The sequence below is a fragment of the Leopardus geoffroyi genome, chromosome C3 (genome assembly GCF_018350155.1).
Source record: "Leopardus geoffroyi isolate Oge1 chromosome C3, O.geoffroyi_Oge1_pat1.0, whole genome shotgun sequence".
Taxonomy (NCBI): domain Eukaryota; kingdom Metazoa; phylum Chordata; class Mammalia; order Carnivora; family Felidae; genus Leopardus; species Leopardus geoffroyi.
The window spans coordinates 31,845,279-31,862,386 of record NC_059338.1 but is presented as its reverse complement, the minus strand read 5'-3'; the positions used below and the strand labels follow the sequence as shown (position 1 = coordinate 31,862,386).

Sequence of the window (17,108 nt, the reverse complement as noted above, 5' to 3'; positions counted from 1 at the left end):
ACTAATTTGGTCACTTATTTAACTGGTAAACATTTCTACTGCTATCACCCTTTGTCCATACTATAGCAAATCTTCCCAAGCTTATTGCTGGCTCTACTCTTGCCAACTCCCAATATGTTGGCCACACCATGGCTTCATATGTATGTCCTTCCATTCATTCATTCAACAAATATCATTTATGGCAACCACTGTACTAAGCATCCCTTAGACCTCATGGTTTACCATCCAGAACATAGGTTAATGTTCTAGGGGGAAGGTGGATATGAATAAATAAATATATCCCTAGATTTGGAGAAAACAAACATGATTTTGAAACAGAAAAGAACATAGAAGGGCTTCTTTTACAATGGATGGTCAAGGAAATTTGACTGAGAAAGGGACATTTAAGCTGTTCCTTAAAGAAAGCTACGCAAAGAGTGCATGGTGGGAGTGGAGGGGGAAGGGCATTCTTGGCAGAATGAAGGGCATGGGCCTTGAAACAGCAAAGAATTTGGCATTTCAAAGAACAAAAAGATCAGGGTGGCTGGCATATATAGAGAACAAGGTGGAAAGTGGCATTAATGAGTTGAGAAATGTGAGCCAAAGTTGGATTTTATTCAATATGCAAAGTGGAAAAAACCACTGAGGTTTTAAGGATCTCTCACAACTTCATTTGTACTTAGAAAAGTTCAAATCTGTTGCTCCATGGAGTAAATACTGCAGGAAAATAAGATAGAAGCTTGAAGATCAGTTAAAAGGCTGTGTGAGCAGTGATGATGGCTTGGTCTTAAGTGATATAATTGGAAATGCAGCGCAGTTAAGATGGTGGGGATAGAGGGGCGCCTGGGTGGCTCAGTGGGTTAAGTGTCTGACTCTTGATTGCAGCTCAAGTCATGACTTCACGTTCATGATTTTGAGCCACGCATCGAGCATGGAGCCTGCTTGGGATTCTCTCTCTCCCTCTCTGTCTCTCTCTGCCCCTACCCCCTGCTCCCTCAAAATATATAAATAAATTTTTTAAAAAGGTGGTGGAGACAGAATAAATGGGACTTGGTAATAAATTGAATGCAGTTATGACAGAACAGGAGAAATAAAAAATAACACTAAGGCTTCCATCGTAAGTTATATGGTGTTTGTTTGTGCATTTGCAGAGAGTTAGGGCAGGTTTAAAGAAAACTTTCACATTCCACTGAGTTGGTTGTGAGGCAATCTAATGTACCTGTCAAGAATGCACTACCAAATGTGAATCCCGAGATCTGAACTGCAGATCTGACTGGAGGTATGTGTTTTGTAAGTCATCAGCATGAAAGAGTTCACTCGGAAAGAGAGAAGTGGACCCAGGGCTGAACTTTAATGTATCACAATACTTAGAAATCAGATAGAGGAATAGAACTCAACATGGCAGCCGCTGAGGATAAGACAATGAAGGTCAAGAAAGAACAGTAGGTAATGGTGTTTTGAAACTGGCAAAATATAAGGATTGGAGTAGAGGCTAACCATATTTAATGCTGATGAAAAATCGCACTAGATGAGAAATAAGTGATGGTATAAGATCTGGCAAATTGGATACCATTGGCAAGAAGATTCAAGAATAATGCTTAAAAAGTTTCAATATCTCTTAAAGTTAAATCTCTTAGAACCACAAAGCCTAGCAGAGTTTGGTATCATCTCCCTCTGACAATTCATGTTTTGTTGTTGTTGTTGTTTTCTTTCTTTTTCATGTCTACTTCTTTTTATTTAAATTGAGATATAATTGTTACACAACATTGTGTAAATTTAAGGTGTGCAATGTGTGGATATGATACTTTAATATATTGCAACGTTCCAGGCTTCAGCTTCTGTTTATGCTAGCCACACACGCCTTTTTCTGTTTCTTGAACACACTATCCTTTAAATACATGATTCTTTCTGCCCAGAATGCTCTTTTTTTTTTCTCCATACGCCCACTTAACTTCCATTATTTTTTCAGGTATACCTTCATTGATTTTTATTTCAGGCAAACCTCACCTCACTACTAGACCAAATACCCTGTTATATCCTTAAATCATAACATCAAGTACTTCCTGTGTGCTAAAGTTGTCACAGCGATTATTTAATTAATTATTGTCCCTTTCACTGGAGTGTAGATTCCATCAGGGCAGGGAACGTGTCTGTTCTTGTTCACCATTCTTTCTTCACATTACAAAACATAACTGTCTTATAGGTTAGGAAATAACTATGTATTTGTTGAATGCATGAATGGATAATGCCTGCTTCTGGACTCAATCTCATGTAATCTGTTTCTATCCTTACATAACATTATTATATGACTAAAATATCTGGAAAGTGATGATTGATTTAAATAAGATATTATTTACTTATTTAATATGACAGTTTTAAAAATCTGTTACAAATGAATCAGCTGTGATTATTTTGAAATTTAACTGATCAAACTTTGAGATTGTTCTGGATACATCCTATTTCAACCACTCAGAAAGTACCGTACTCTTGGGGCGCCTGGGTGGCGCAGTCGGGTAAGCGTCCGACTTCAGCCAGGTCACGATCTCGCGGTCCGTGAGTTCGAGCCCCGCGTCGGGCTCTGGGCTGATGGCTCAGAGCCTGGAGCCTGTTTCCGATTCTGTGTCTCCCTCTCTCTCTGCCCCGCCCCCGTTCATGCTCTGTCTCTCTCTGTCCCAAAAATAAATAAACGTTTAAAAAAAAAAAAAAAAATTAAAAAAAAGAAAGTACCGTACTCTTTACAACATATACATTTTTTTAACTTTATTCATTTATTTTGCAAGAGACAGAGACAGAGACAGCGCAAGGAGAGAGAGGGAAGGAGGCAGAGAATCCCAAACAAGCTTTGTGCTGCTGGCACAGAGCCTGACACAGGGCTTGAACTCATGAGACCGTGAGATCATGACCTGAGCCAAAACCAAGAGTTAGATGCTTAACTGACTGAGCCACCCAAGTGCCCCTCTTTATTACATATATGTTCTGATGTTGCTTCCATATATCTATATGTGTGTGTGTGTGTGTGTGTGTGTGTAAATTTATCAGCAGCCTGCCTTCTTTCTCTCTCAGAATCAAGACAGTGGATCACATCAGTTTGTCACAAATAGTCCTATTTCTATGAGAGTTTGGTGCTGCCTGCCTAGGGCCTGGATGCTAAGCCCATATATGATAAAGCAGGGATTTCTTCAGATGACTTGTGGAAAGGCCAGCTACTAACCAAACTCCTGACTAGGTCATCCAGTTTAGTACCGTCCACTGTCACAGGGGAACTATGATCTTTCCCCCAGCAAAATGTTAGGGTCTTCCTTCTTGTCTCCATTCTGACAGTTTGTGTCTCAAGGATATCAACCTTCTGGCTCACCGTTGCCTCCATTCTGAAAACATCTGAATTGAGCGCATATTTATTTTTTGCTATCTGTCTACATTAGGCTCTATTTCTTTAAAAAAAAATTTTTTTCATGTTTATCTTTATTTTTGAGACAGAGAGAGACAGAGCATGAGTAGGGGAGAGGCAGAGAGAGAGGGAGACACAGATCTGAAGCAGGCTCCAGGCTCTGAGCTGTCAGCACAGAGCCTGATGCGGGGCTCGAACTCGTCAACTGCGAGATCATGACCTGAGCTGATGTCGGAAGCTCAACTGACTGAGCCACCCGGGCGCCCCTAGGCTCTATTTCTTTATAACTTTGTAGCATACAATATAAATTTGGCTACTCCAAGTCATACTTCCTGTAGATACTAAACTCAACTTTAACACATTAAAACAAGCACATACGATTCCATTCATGTAGTGTTAATTAATTTCAGTATATCTTGGGTAGAATCTCTCTGGCCACTTGTCTAAAACGGAGCTGAATCTCCTAAGTTCTTACTATTTCTTCAAATCCATGATCTGCAAAGCCCTTTTAAAAATACCTCTTTAAGGCTTCTAAACCCCTCCTATCTTTAGCTTGTTATAGAGTATATTTCTTATACTTAACTCCCTTGAATGTCATGCACTTTCTTCCTGGCCTCTAGTTTTGGCAAATATTCGGCCATAATAACAAGCTAACAGAACACAAGTATTTGCTTAAAGATATTTAAAGCTAACCCCCAGATAGTTTTCCATTGCAAATGTATTTGAAGAAATAGACTCTGTAGCTGAGTACTTACGTTTGTGACCCCTGGCACACGGTTTTCATTAGGCTTACCTACCGAAGAGTAGTCCCCACAGTCACAACTATTTTATTTAGGAAGACATTTGCAAAAAGAGGGCAACATCATTTTTATCAAATCAATGTTCTACTTTTTAGAGGTTAAAAATGATAAAAATACATAGTTAAAAAGATTGGGGAAGGAAGTGAGAAAAAGGAAGGGTAGTAAAACAAGAAAGAAAAAGAACATGAAATTTGGGGATGGTTCAAAACTTACTTTGTCTACTTCTTAGCTGTGAGAACCTGCAAATCACCTAGCCTCTCTGAACTTTATGGGTCCAATGGGGAATAATAACATTATCTGTCTGAAGTGTTGTACAAATTAGATTATGCAGTTAAAGTGCTACACATATTCCTGGCCCGGGCAACACCCCTGAAAGTTAGCTATGAACTTAATAATAAAATCAAAATCATACCAAAAAATCTCATTTTAATGAGATTTTTTTTTTAAAATGAGATTATAATGAGATGTTATGACTCAGAATTTCACATGTGGGATTATTTTTATTTGCTCAAAGAGGAGGTGTGCAAATTTGGCTCTGTAGTTCCCAGCAGTCAACATAAGAGTAAAACAAATAAGTTGGTAAATACGAAAAGCTTAATTTACTTAAACACAAGAAGCCTGCAATAGTGCTTTGTAACCAAGGATTGCAGTTACCACGAGGGTTCTGTTTGTCTGTAAGTCCCTTAGGTATCCTGTGTGGCTCCAATAATAATCCTTGTGTACATGTGCACTAGTCTTTGTAGATGAACCAGATATTGTGATAATGATACCAGTTTGTTTGATTGTATCCCAGGATTCATAGCAGCTTTTTGCCAGTATGCGTTTTCCTAATCAATGGACTTACTAAAAACACCATCAGTATCAGGGAAAATGCTCTATGTTAATTTGCTGTCTTTTAATCAAAAAAAATTGTGAAAGTATTGCTGAAGGGGGGTGGGGGGGAAAGGTTCACTTCTGTTAAAAAAAAGAAAAAGAACAAAAAAAACCCCAGCTCTCAATTTCATTGCCCTTGATTCCCCCATCAACAGCACCAAGAATCTCTCAAGCCAGGAACAGCATTCCTTTTTCGAAGCAGGATTTGCTGCTGTGGGAGTGACCTTCTGATTCCATTCCTAGCACCACGAGGAGCTCTGGGAAAGACTTGGGGCAAACCTGTTCAGCTTTCTGAGAGAGTGCGTTTGCATAGAAAATGGGTTTGACCTCTAAAAATGTCCTATTGGTGAAGTTTGAATGCCTGCCTGGTAAACGACCCTGGTTGCAAAAAAAAAAAAAAAAAAAGACCAAAAGAAAACACAAAAAAACACAAAAAACAAAAAAAACCCAGGTCGGTCACTCATCTGGTCATTTTGAGTCAAATACAGGTATTTTCTACTAATTCAATCACTGTGTCATCTTGCCAACCCCCATTTTGTTATACCCATCCTGAATCTATTTTATTCCCTCTTAGGTAAGAGAATTATTGATTATTTTGGGGTGGGGATGTTATTTTTTTAAGTTGTAATGAATATTGTAAGGGAGTATTATTCGGATACTTAAAAAACATCTTTCTTGAAGGAGAAAAACCTTTTAAAAGGCCTAGAAACTTATTCAAGTAATTAGTTACTTGAATTAAGGAAGTAAGATGCTTTTGCACTGGCTTTGAACAACTTTCTTGACTTCCTGCAAAGAAGATCCTTTACAGTATTTTTGGAGAAGTTAGTAAAACCGAATCTGACATCACTACCTAGCAGTTTGTGTAGCTAGCAAAGTGGTTTGTTCTTGGGGTAACAGAGGAGGAAATTGCTCCCTGTCTGATAAGACAACAGCAAAGAGTATGCACTCATTTCTTTTATTTTTTATTCTGTTTCGCAAAGAAAAACGTTTGCAAAGATAACTATTATTTTGCCTTTCAGAAGGACGCATGCTGTTTCATAGGAATACAGCTGATTTCCAGATATGACCATGTATTTGTGGCTTAAACTTTTGGCATTTGGCTTTGCCTTTCTGGATACAGGCGTGTTTGTTACAGGTAAGTACAAGTATATTAATATGTCCTTAGTTATTTTTTTCCTTGTGGAGGGATATTGGTTTGAAATAGACATAAAAATAAGTTAAGTGTTGGTGACTGTAAATGAGGAAGCTCACTAGAAAATGGTCAAGGCTATTGGAGCTCAGAGAGACCTGGCTTGCTATGTGACAGATTACATTGTTTCTGTTTAAAAAGGCATAAATGTTTGGGGGAAAAAAATCACAATTTAAAAGAAACTTGTCTGACTGTATCTTTGTTTGCAAAGTGTTCAGTTCAAGGATATTACAAAAGTAATGCTGTTACTTAACCCTCGAACGTGTAAACATAAGTTCATGAAAATCTGAGGAGATCTTAATGACAAAATAAGTGAATTTTCATCCTTTTAACAGAAAATGCCTTTTTTTGAGTCATAATATGGCTTCGGTAGCATGTAAGCCACTCTTTCTTTTTGAACTGGAGTCTGCTTCCTCAAATTTTGATTACTACTAAAATATTTTATTGAATACTTACCTATAGGATAGTTTAATCCATTTGGGAATTTAATAAAATATTCATTTTATGCATATTCTTAGCACAGAATGTATTTTAAATCAAGTTTTTGGTTTCTTCTCAGTAGTTTTAATGATTATTTGCCTTGGAAATTCTTACGGGGCCACCGCCCTTCCTGGGTGATGGGTAAATATTAGAGCCTTGATGCAGTAAAAATACTTAAACTCATAGGAATCATGCAAATGCTGTCTTCTGTAGGAAAATGTAATGGGGATCTCAAGTACTCATTTAAGCTGGAGATCTTTGGCTACATGCTATCTATTTAATGGACATTTCTTAAATAGTTTCAGTTTGGATCATGAGTGCATTTCAGTTGATTGTTAAACGTAACTCATAAATTATGTTAAATATACTCCATATGATGTAGTATCTAAAAGTTGTTTCTCACTATGGAAAGGACATTGAAAGTGGCATTTTTGCAGAAATTCCAAAGAAGTTTAAAAAAAAGAAAAATAATTAAAAGTCTCGCTTACTGGAATTCATTGAAATCTGTTTTCGGCTTTCCACCATTCTTCCTTCTTCTAAAAGGCAGGGCAGTAGCTACCTCCTGAGCTTGTTATGTGGTCAGTTGGTATTTTGTGTAATCAGGGAGAGTGGAAAGCAGTGGAAGATACTGTTGTGTTTTTAACTGCAAAGGTGGTCTAAAATTTTTTGTATGGATACAGCGTTTTGTTTTAGTACAGAAAATGTCTATCAAGGGAACTTCCCTGTAAAGTTAGCTATCATTACCAAAAGCAAACTGTAATGAATAATGATTTTAGCAGGGTGGTAATAATATGTGGATTATCATAAATCAGAATGAATATTCATTAAAAATCCTCACTCAAGAACGGTAGCAAAGCATTTCTAAATGAGCACAAAGAAACACTGAAATATTTTGTAGGACACAGAGGAAACCACTATGAAATTTCAACTCAGTCAATTAAGGATTTTTACCGTGAGAAATATCTTCGAACTTATGGTCAAAATAAGAAAGTATAAAATTATCTAGAAACTTTTGAATCTATTTTGCTAAACAATTTGTACTTAAATAAATGGAGAGATATACATAGATTTATTTTGAAGGATCAAGCTTAACTTAATTGTTTATGTAAATATTGAGAGCAAACATTTTTCTAAAAGGCATTGATAGTCTTCCTGGAATCAATACTTTTTTTTGGAAAAAGTAGATATAATCATCTGCGTCTGCATATCTCATTTATCATCCTTTAAAGTTCTGAGAGTCATTTTGTGATTCAATGTAGGATTTGGGAAGTTATTAATGCTTTAAATTACATATTTTTCTTTATTAGCAACAAATAAGTTTGATCATTATCTTTGATTTTACTGTGTTAAAATTGAGTTTAGGGATCATAGGAAATATTAGGCTTTTAGGCATCACATTTATATTGTGTACTCTAATGGAATAAAAAAGTAGAGCCAAATGTAGACAGACATCAAATAATGGACAAATATATGCACAATTCAGATATGTTATTTAATCCCTAAAATACAAATACAGAAAGGCAAAGTTAAACTTTGCCATGGCAATCATGCTGGGGTGAGTTTTACACAAAAGTTTGCAATCTCTTTGCTCTGTGCCTCTTTGCCATGATAGCCGGAAACCAAAACTCTGTTGAACATTTCTAAATAATTCTAGGAGACGATGATGGTTTTGAGAATGCAGATAATGATGAATGTTCTTTGACTCTAAACCAGGTGCGATGGCAGGCAAATCTATCACTCTATACCATACCAGTGAGGGTACATGGGTTATGTTATATGAGTTATGAGTCATATCACTTTAGAGTCATTTCCTGGTCATAATTCTTCATTTTTCCATCTACATTTAAAGAAATATTTCATGTTACAAACATGTACTATGCCTTGAACATCACACAGGTTTTCAATACAAAGTATGAATTGATATTTGATTAGCAATCATTAAGTTCTGAATATTCCACAATTTATCTTTTATGAACTTTTTATAGATATTTTTCTTTAAAAAAATCTGCCTGTGATCCTTATCATTGCCAGAACTTGAAAGGCATTTTGTAAGGGAAAAGGTAAGGTGGACTTAGGACTCTGTCTTTCCTTTTTCTCTCTTGCTCTCTGTAGCTAAGGAGAGGGTCAGAGTGGTTAGCTTGAGCTAAGTCTTTTCTCTATTCTGGGCTATTTCATAGATGTCAACCAGTGACAATTAGCTAGTGTAGGAATATAGATATTTCTACACTCTTCCTATAAATACACATATCCAGATACACACACATATATATTCTAGTTTTTATATGTGAGTTTATAATATACACACACATATATCTACTCATCTATCTTCTGGTCCTTCGTATTTGTCTGCTTTTAAATATTGGGGTTCTACGGGCTTTAACCTTTGGTCAGTTTTATTCTTATTTTCTATTATTAGAGTTCCTTACAAAGACTTGCTATGTGTTGATGATCCTGATTCCTCATCTCCAGACTCATTCCCCTAAGTATTTAAATCCTCCTCTAGTCTTGTAATTTTAGTTTTTTAACAGTCTCTAAAATATTTTCCCCTTCTTCAATTCCATCGACATTGAATTTATGCCTCTATCATGTTTTACCTAGAATATTATTATAGTATCCTAATCTACCTGCAGTCTCATTCATTTTTTTCCTTATTCTACACCTTAAAAAGAAGAGGGGGAAAACAAAACAAAACAAAACAAAAAACCTTCTGGTATCTTCTCATTGTCTTCGGTATACGTGCTCAACTCCTTGCCAGAACAACCGAGTCCACCACTGAGCTAGGAGCTGGGCCTGGAGCTGGGCAGGGATTGTTTTGTCTTTTTTTCTTGTATGATTCATTAAACTAGAACTTGCAGTAGCCAGTTGCAACACCGCTTGGCTCGTCTACACTTCCTCTGGACCTCTAAGGCTCCGCGATAGTTCTATTTCTCTTCCGTCGCTCATACCACAAAGTATCTCCACTGAAACTGGACACTTGTTACCACCTTTCCGTGACACTTTCCACATATTAATTCAATTTGTTGTTGGTGGTAGTGTTGGTATTATTATCTACCAATGAGTGCATTTACTTCTATTGTAACCTGTGTGAAAGCGGAAACTCTCATCTGTAACTGATTTACCAGACACTGACAAAGCAATGGGCGTTTTTTGACAAAACTGAAGATTATAATGACGGAGGTGAGAGAGGATGAGTACAAAGAATTTCAGAAAGAGAGGACAGAAGAAGAGACAAAGCTTGAGATGAAAAAATTAGCCAACGACAAAGTGGAAAGATAGAGTTAGACAATGTCGTCAAGATTAAATAAAATGATTTTGGATCTGGATCTTTATAGGCTTTGCCTTCTTAAGAATTTAACTCATGATTATTATTTTGCTATTTCCTTCTTTTCCTTCTTATTTGGAAATACCATCCTAACTTCTTAAAAATCTGTAGTTCAAGAATGTTATTCCTAAATTTTCCCTGGCCTACTCTTTGGACATTTTTGGCTAGTGGCACTTCATTTGGAGGGTTAGTTTTGTTTTTCAGATACAGATGCCTATAGGAAGAAAAGTAAGGAATGAGACAGGGGCAGGGGCATACGCATCTAATGGGGACAAGACAAATGGAATCAAATTTGAATCCTTGCAAATTCAGGCATGGACACTGGTAGGGCTGGGGGACTATTTTCAAGGGCAGGTGGAAGATGGCATCGCATTGTGTGCACACAGAAAATTTGTAGAGAGTCTGGGCATCATTTCTTCCTCAATAATGTGATAACAAATCTCAATTTGGATAGGCACGAAGCAGAGATTTATGGTCAGGTTGGTCAATTTCGTTGGTGAAAGCACAGTGTGAACACAGACAAGGTTTTCTGTTCAGATCATGTAATGTAAGTCACTTTGGTGCAGAGAAAGGAATTTGTTATCCCCACAGACCTTTGATCTTTTTTCAGTCATCTTATAAATTTATGGGAGTATTTACACAGGATAAAATTGGAATGGAAATGGAGCTAAATCTCAGTTTAAACTTAATTTCAGTCTATTCTAAATAGCTTTCTTGGTACTAGATACCCAACCACATACTATTTACTGATTACTAAAGGACAATGCTATAACTTTTATATACGTAAACGTAGTACTCTAAAAAAGGATGAAGAAAAAAAATGGAATATTGCAAGCGATTCGTTTAGCCATATGATGTGATATCTATTTCTGCATAATACTGAAATATATAGACCTATATTGTGGTCTATATACACAATATATATATACATGGCTATAATATATGGTATAATATATATTCATGGCTATAACCAATATTTAGATGAGAAAATATCTAATTATTGCCTAAAGTTTTTTTTTTTTTAATTTTTTTTTTCAATGTTTATTTATTTTTGGGACAGAGAGAGACAGAGCATGAACGGGGGAGGGGCAGAGAGAGAGGGAGACACAGAATCGGAGACAGGCTCCAGGCTCTGAGCCATCAGCCCAGAGCCTGACGCGGGGCTCGAACTCACGGACCACGAGATCGTGACCTGGCTGAAGTCGGACGCTTAACCGACTGCGCCACCCAGGCGCCCCGCCTAAAGTTTTTAATATGCATTCATTTTTATATGTCAATGTGCTACTTCAAACTCAATCTGTCAAGAGTCTGTGGAATGACTATTATAAGAGAGTATTGAATGTTCAGGAATAATAACAAAACAAGAAAAGATAAAGAAAGAAAACCACAGCATAAATACATATAAAGTCAATGTTAGGGAAATATATAAGCACTCTCTATGTGCATTTATAGTGTCTTCAATTGATTCACCTCTGAAAAGGTAATGAGCAAGATTATCAATGCTTTTATTAGATTCTTTACTGAAGACCCAACTCAAACTTGAAATTCTTCTGTGGTACTTAGCTATACAGTGTTTAAAGATCAAACATTTATTTCCTAAAAAAATAAAAACAAAAAAATAAACATTTATTTCCTACTAAAAATGAGACACAAATATCTGAAATGAAAGTAATTTTTCCAAAACTTCAATTTCTCCTAATATATACTATGTGATAAAATTATAGCATGCAATGATATTCAAATGAAAATGATCGTCGTTTGTATATTAGAAAAAACTGCTTTCAACCAAAATATGAACAACTACAGGAATATCATTAGCCCTCCAAAAAGGTAATCTGTTGATACCAGAGCACAAATCAAGAGCTAAGGGCAATTCAGCATCACACTCATATGTATTAGTAAATGAACAGTTACTCTGGTGAATGTAAAAGAGCACTGATATACAAGAAGAAACTCTCTGCATTGTAAATAATAATAATAATAATAATAATAAATTGTCCTGATAGGCATGAAAATAGAACAGAGAATCCTATATAAATAACAATGATGTTAAGAGATGAAAGCAAAGGTACTATATCATGGCAATAAAGTGTGGTCACCATATTTTAAATATCTCCACTTAAAAAAACAAACAAACAAACAAACAAACAGTAATTTTCTTATTGATAAAGAAATACTAAGCATCATAGGAAATGAAGCAGGTGCCATTCTAAGCTGGAGATGGCATCTGGATTGAGAAGCATTTTAGAAATCTAATTCTACGAATTTTATGATCTCAATTCAAATGGCTTTCCACCTTTGATACGCAGTTTTGTCATCTATAAAATGTTATAAGCATTAACAATGATAATATTTGTGAAAATGCTTTGAGACTATGAGATACCCTGCAAAGCTGTATGTTTTATTCATGTGATCCCATAAAATCACAGCACTCAGTTCTTTATCATTGACATCTGATTCCAAATCACATCTCTTCCTTTGAGAGACTCAGAGGAGATATAGTTTAGGCTATGTGGCAGAACTATAAACCGTTAGAGATCTTTCAGTTCTTTTAAATTTGCATCCCCTGTTTTAGCGATTTTCAGGCTACTCTGGATTCTACCTCCTAAATAGTTCGCAAATCCAACTCTTTGCTAGAGATTATTATTATTTCTTATTGTAACAATAGCCTGCAATCTTGCCTCTCTTCAGTCCCTAGTGTGCTCATACCTACCTCTACTGGGATAATCCCTGTAAAAGGCAAAACTCACCTTTGTACATCCTTTCTTTGGTGGCTCTCTATTGGATAGAGAACATACTGACCCATGATGTGATCCTAAAGATGTTTAAGAAAATAATAATTTAATTAGAATATACCTACACTTATGAGTTTTCCTCGAAAACAACTTTCACGGAAAAAAAAATATTTATTAAGCCAAGTTAATTCCCTGAGTATTTTTTAAAGAGTCTGGTTAAATCATTACCAATGTTTTCATTAAAGAATTTTACTGAACTAGTGTTAAATAGTGTTATTTTTCATCAATTTTTGCAGTTACTGTTAAGTTCATGAATCAATTTTTAGTCACATCCAATTGTACTGATTATAAACTTATGCCTCTAAGAATTTTCCTTTATGGTTATCACATTTCTAAGTGTTATTATTATTTTTTTTGTCAAATAAGACGGATCTAAATTTCCCAAAAGTCTTAATTCTTCTACTTTAGCCAGAAACATTACTTATGTTCAGTTTATACCATTGCTTTTCTTTATTTTTTCTTTTTTCTTTCTTTCTCTTTCTTTCTTTCTTTCTTTCTTTCTTTCTTTCTTTCTTTCTTTCTTTCTCCTTTCCTTTCCTTTCCTTTCCTTCTTTTTCCCTTTCAATGTTGTACAAAATGTAATTGATTTAATGCAATTATTTAACCTTTGTCAAATTTTAAATTGAGAAGTATTAGACATTTTCAAATTTATATTGTGCTGCTATTTCTATTATAATAATCATTTTGTGATTGAGAGCTCTTTCAGCAAGATTCATTTTGAGATTTTACAAGTTTTGGTTACTCCTCAAGTAGCCAGTGGAAACTTTAGAAATACTTATAAGACTGCTGTATAGTTTAGAATTATATTTTAAATCTTGTTCATTTGTGTAGTATTCTTTTTAATGTTTATTTTTGAGAGAGAGACAGAGAGACAGAGAGACAGAGAGACAGAGTGCAAGCAGGGGAGGGGCAGAAAGAGAGGGAGAGACAGAATCCAAAGCAGGCTCTAGGCTCTGAGCTGTCAGCACAGAGCCTGATGTGGGGCTCAGATCCACGAACCATGAGATCATGACCTGAGCTGAAGTCAGATGCTTAACTGACTGAGCCACCAGGCGCTCCTCTATGGCATTCTTAGTAGCTTATACACCTTGTGCCAACTTCTTACTACTTGGTACAGCAAAAATTAAAGAGAAGAATCAAGATGATAAGTTTAATGTCCCCAGTGTACATCAGTGGGTGGGATCACCATAAGGTGTCAAATCATTCTACTTTTGTCTCTACATTTAGGAAAAATAAAGGCTATTAGCATGGTATACACAGCTTTAATTGAATCCCTGCATATTTTTCCAACTTTATCTGTAACTACTTAGTGACATGTACTCTACAGTTGACCCTTGAACAATAGGGATTAGGGTCACTGATGCCTTCCTTACACAGCCAAAAATCTATGTATAACTTTCGACTCCCTCAAAACTTAACTACTTATAGCCTACTGTTGACTTACTGATAACATAAACAGTTGATTAATGCATATGTTGTATGTCATATGTATTATATACTGTATCTTTTGAATAAGCTAGAGAAAAGAAATGTTATTAAGAAAATCATAAAGAAGAGAAAAACATCTACAGTACTATTCTGTATTTATCAGAAAAATCCACATACAAGTGGACCTGCATAGTTCAAACCTGTGCTGTTCAGGGGTCAACTGTATACTCCTGTTGTAACTTGCATTTTCCTAAAAATATGTCTTCTTGTGTCCAAACTGTTGGCCATGCTGTTTCTTCTTCCCTCCATATATATATATATATATATATATATTTTTTTTTTTTTTTAACTGGGAAAATTATAACTGCTCTTCAAGATTGAGTTCAACGGTCATTTCCTCTGGGCAGCCCCCGTGCACACTCCTGCTCTGCTCCTGATCATCATTGGCTGCGATGATCTGTGAATAATCCTCTTGGAGATTTCTTTATTTGGCTGTCTCCCATAGCAGCTGGTGAGCTCATGTAGATTATCATTGGGTTTCTACTTATTTACCAGAGAGTGCCTGTAGGTCCTCAGAACTTGTCAAGTGAATGGATAGTTTGCCAGTGGAATCTAACCCCGTATGCAGAAAGTGCTTAACAACTCATAAAAACCATTGTAAGTCTGTCGTTTTGTTGTTGTTATTTTAGTGAATTATTTATGATAAAGTGTCTACATGAAATGTTCAGGAAGTAGAAGTTACTTAAAACCCTTGCTTACACTTTTTCTTTCTCTCTTGTTCTTTATCTCGGTTTTGATTATGTGCTATGTCTAAAGCTGCATATCCCATTTTTTCCTAAGTAAACCATGATTATCTTAGGCAAGCTGAGAAACATGGAGATGAATAAATAGGCAAATAAAAATCTCATGAATTCTCAATAATCAACACCGAAAACTTTCTGAATATTTTATTTCTCTAGTCTAGTGAAATCTGTTTACTTGTGCATTAATTCATTTCGTGAACAAATATTTTATGAGTGCTTTCCCTGTATCTTCAGTTGGGAATACCATATTCTATGCCTATTCTTGGGAAGTCTATAATCTTACTGTGGCAGTGGCTGCTTGGGGTTTAAAATTTTCCAATTTCTCCATAAGCTTTCTCCTCAAAGTAACAATATACATCGCAAGAGATAATTATTTGTGTTCTCAATCTTTCATAAATTACAGATTAAAAATTATTATTTTTAAATCTACATATAATACACTAAGTAAAAAGCTTTGTTCTTGCCAGACAACATCTAGGCCTCTGCTCCAACTGGGCTTCTGTAGGCTTTCAGTTATAGAAGTTCTGAAGCTGCCCCTGAGTTGTGTAGATTATTATCAGATACTTAATAAATAAAGGTGGTAGATGCAAAGAGGAATTAGCCAAAAAGTCCCAGTTATCTTTGGTTTGTTTGTTTTGTGATTTGAACTGAAAATAAAGGCTTTATTTGAAAAGATATGTTAAAACCTACACACATACACACCACACAAACAAACCCTTAAGTTTTTTTGGCGAGCTTTCATTGTAATTTTCCAAGGTCAACAGCTAGTAAGGGCTGATATTTCATCCTGGGTTGGTCTGACTCTAGGTCTGTTCTTTTTCCACTGGGTTATTCAGCCTTCTTCGTGGTCAGCCTAAGAACCAGGTAATTGAAGACATGAGTACTTGATGGTAGGCAAATCACACCAAGACTGAAAGGTGCTTGGTAGTTTCTTAGAGGTCATGTGTGTAAAACATGTGTTTCAGCCCCATCCAGCTAATTTAGCTACAAAGGTGAAACGTTGTGAACCCAGTAAACTCCATATATTTAACAAGACCTAAATCATCTAAGATTTTGTCTTTTATGAAAAGGAAAAGGCACCTTTAATGGACTTGTATTCACTATGAATGTTGATGCTACATTGGTAATGCAAGAGTAATGTGCTACTATCATCTCTAAAAGGAGCTTTACAAGGTACACCACTGAGTCTATCTGGAGGTGAGTGATATGATGGAACGAATGGCTTTTCCCCAACCTAATTTGTTTTTGATATTACATAAAATGAAAGCCATTGAATGATTTACCAAAGTATCTAGATTTTTTTTGGTTTTGAAGTGCAAGGGAAGTAACTTGACCTTTGTTAAGCACTTTGATCATGGAAAACACATAAGTTCTCATCTTATTCCAGGAAGTGTAGACACAAGATAAGCTTTTTATACTTATCCAAGAGGTATATGAAATGAGTTGGGTAGAGCTACCTTACAGTTTTCTACTCCATGGACAAGTCGGTTAAAACTCTAGGGAAAACAAAGAAAAAACGTTGGTTACTATGATAAATGTGGGCTGTCAATCAAATAATTTAGGTCAAGTATTCTACTTTGAATTCTAGACTTAGGTCTCCAAATCCCTGTTTTAGTTTTTAAACTAAGATTTTTACTAATAAGCCCTAAATCTTTCTATTTTTGAGTGACCACGTTTTTATTTTTTCCTGAGTTTACTTATTGAAACTTTAAGTATGTTCAAGATATATAATGGCTAAGAAAAAAATAAACAGAAGATATTGGTTCAGAGCATTGAGTATGAGAAGGAGTGATGCTACGTGGGAGGCAGACAAGCAAAAGAAAAGGGTCAGGAAGCTGATGAAAATAACGTAAAGAGATCCAGCTAGAAATGTTGGATTCAAACAAGCCCTACCTTCAGTGTGCATAAGAAATCAGTTTTTGAAATGTTGCCTGTATTCCATCCTGACCTTTCCAATTAGAAACATTAGGGAAATTACCTTTCAAATCCTCAGTTTCTGCATCTATATAATAATAATAATAGCAGTAGCTATTAAGTGAGATAACTTACTC

General features: G+C 35.7%; 1 protein-coding gene across 5 annotated transcripts in view; it reads left to right on the top strand.

Annotated features, from left to right (window-relative positions):
- Positions 1-5,843: 5,843 nt before the first annotated feature.
- The window catches only part of PTPRC (protein tyrosine phosphatase receptor type C), a 124,668-nt gene continuing 113,403 nt past the window's right edge, over positions 5,844-17,108 (top strand). For 4 of the 5 annotated variants that reach the window (XM_045456646.1, XM_045456645.1, XM_045456644.1 and 1 more), the window contains exons 1-2: positions 5,844-5,978; positions 6,060-6,175. In XM_045456646.1, coding sequence (XP_045312602.1) covers positions 6,103-6,175 — 73 coding nt within the window. In that variant the 5' untranslated portion in view covers positions 5,844-5,978; positions 6,060-6,102. The remainder of the gene's footprint in view (positions 5,979-6,059; positions 6,176-17,108) is intronic. The other variant, XM_045456643.1, reaches the window with a different exon arrangement.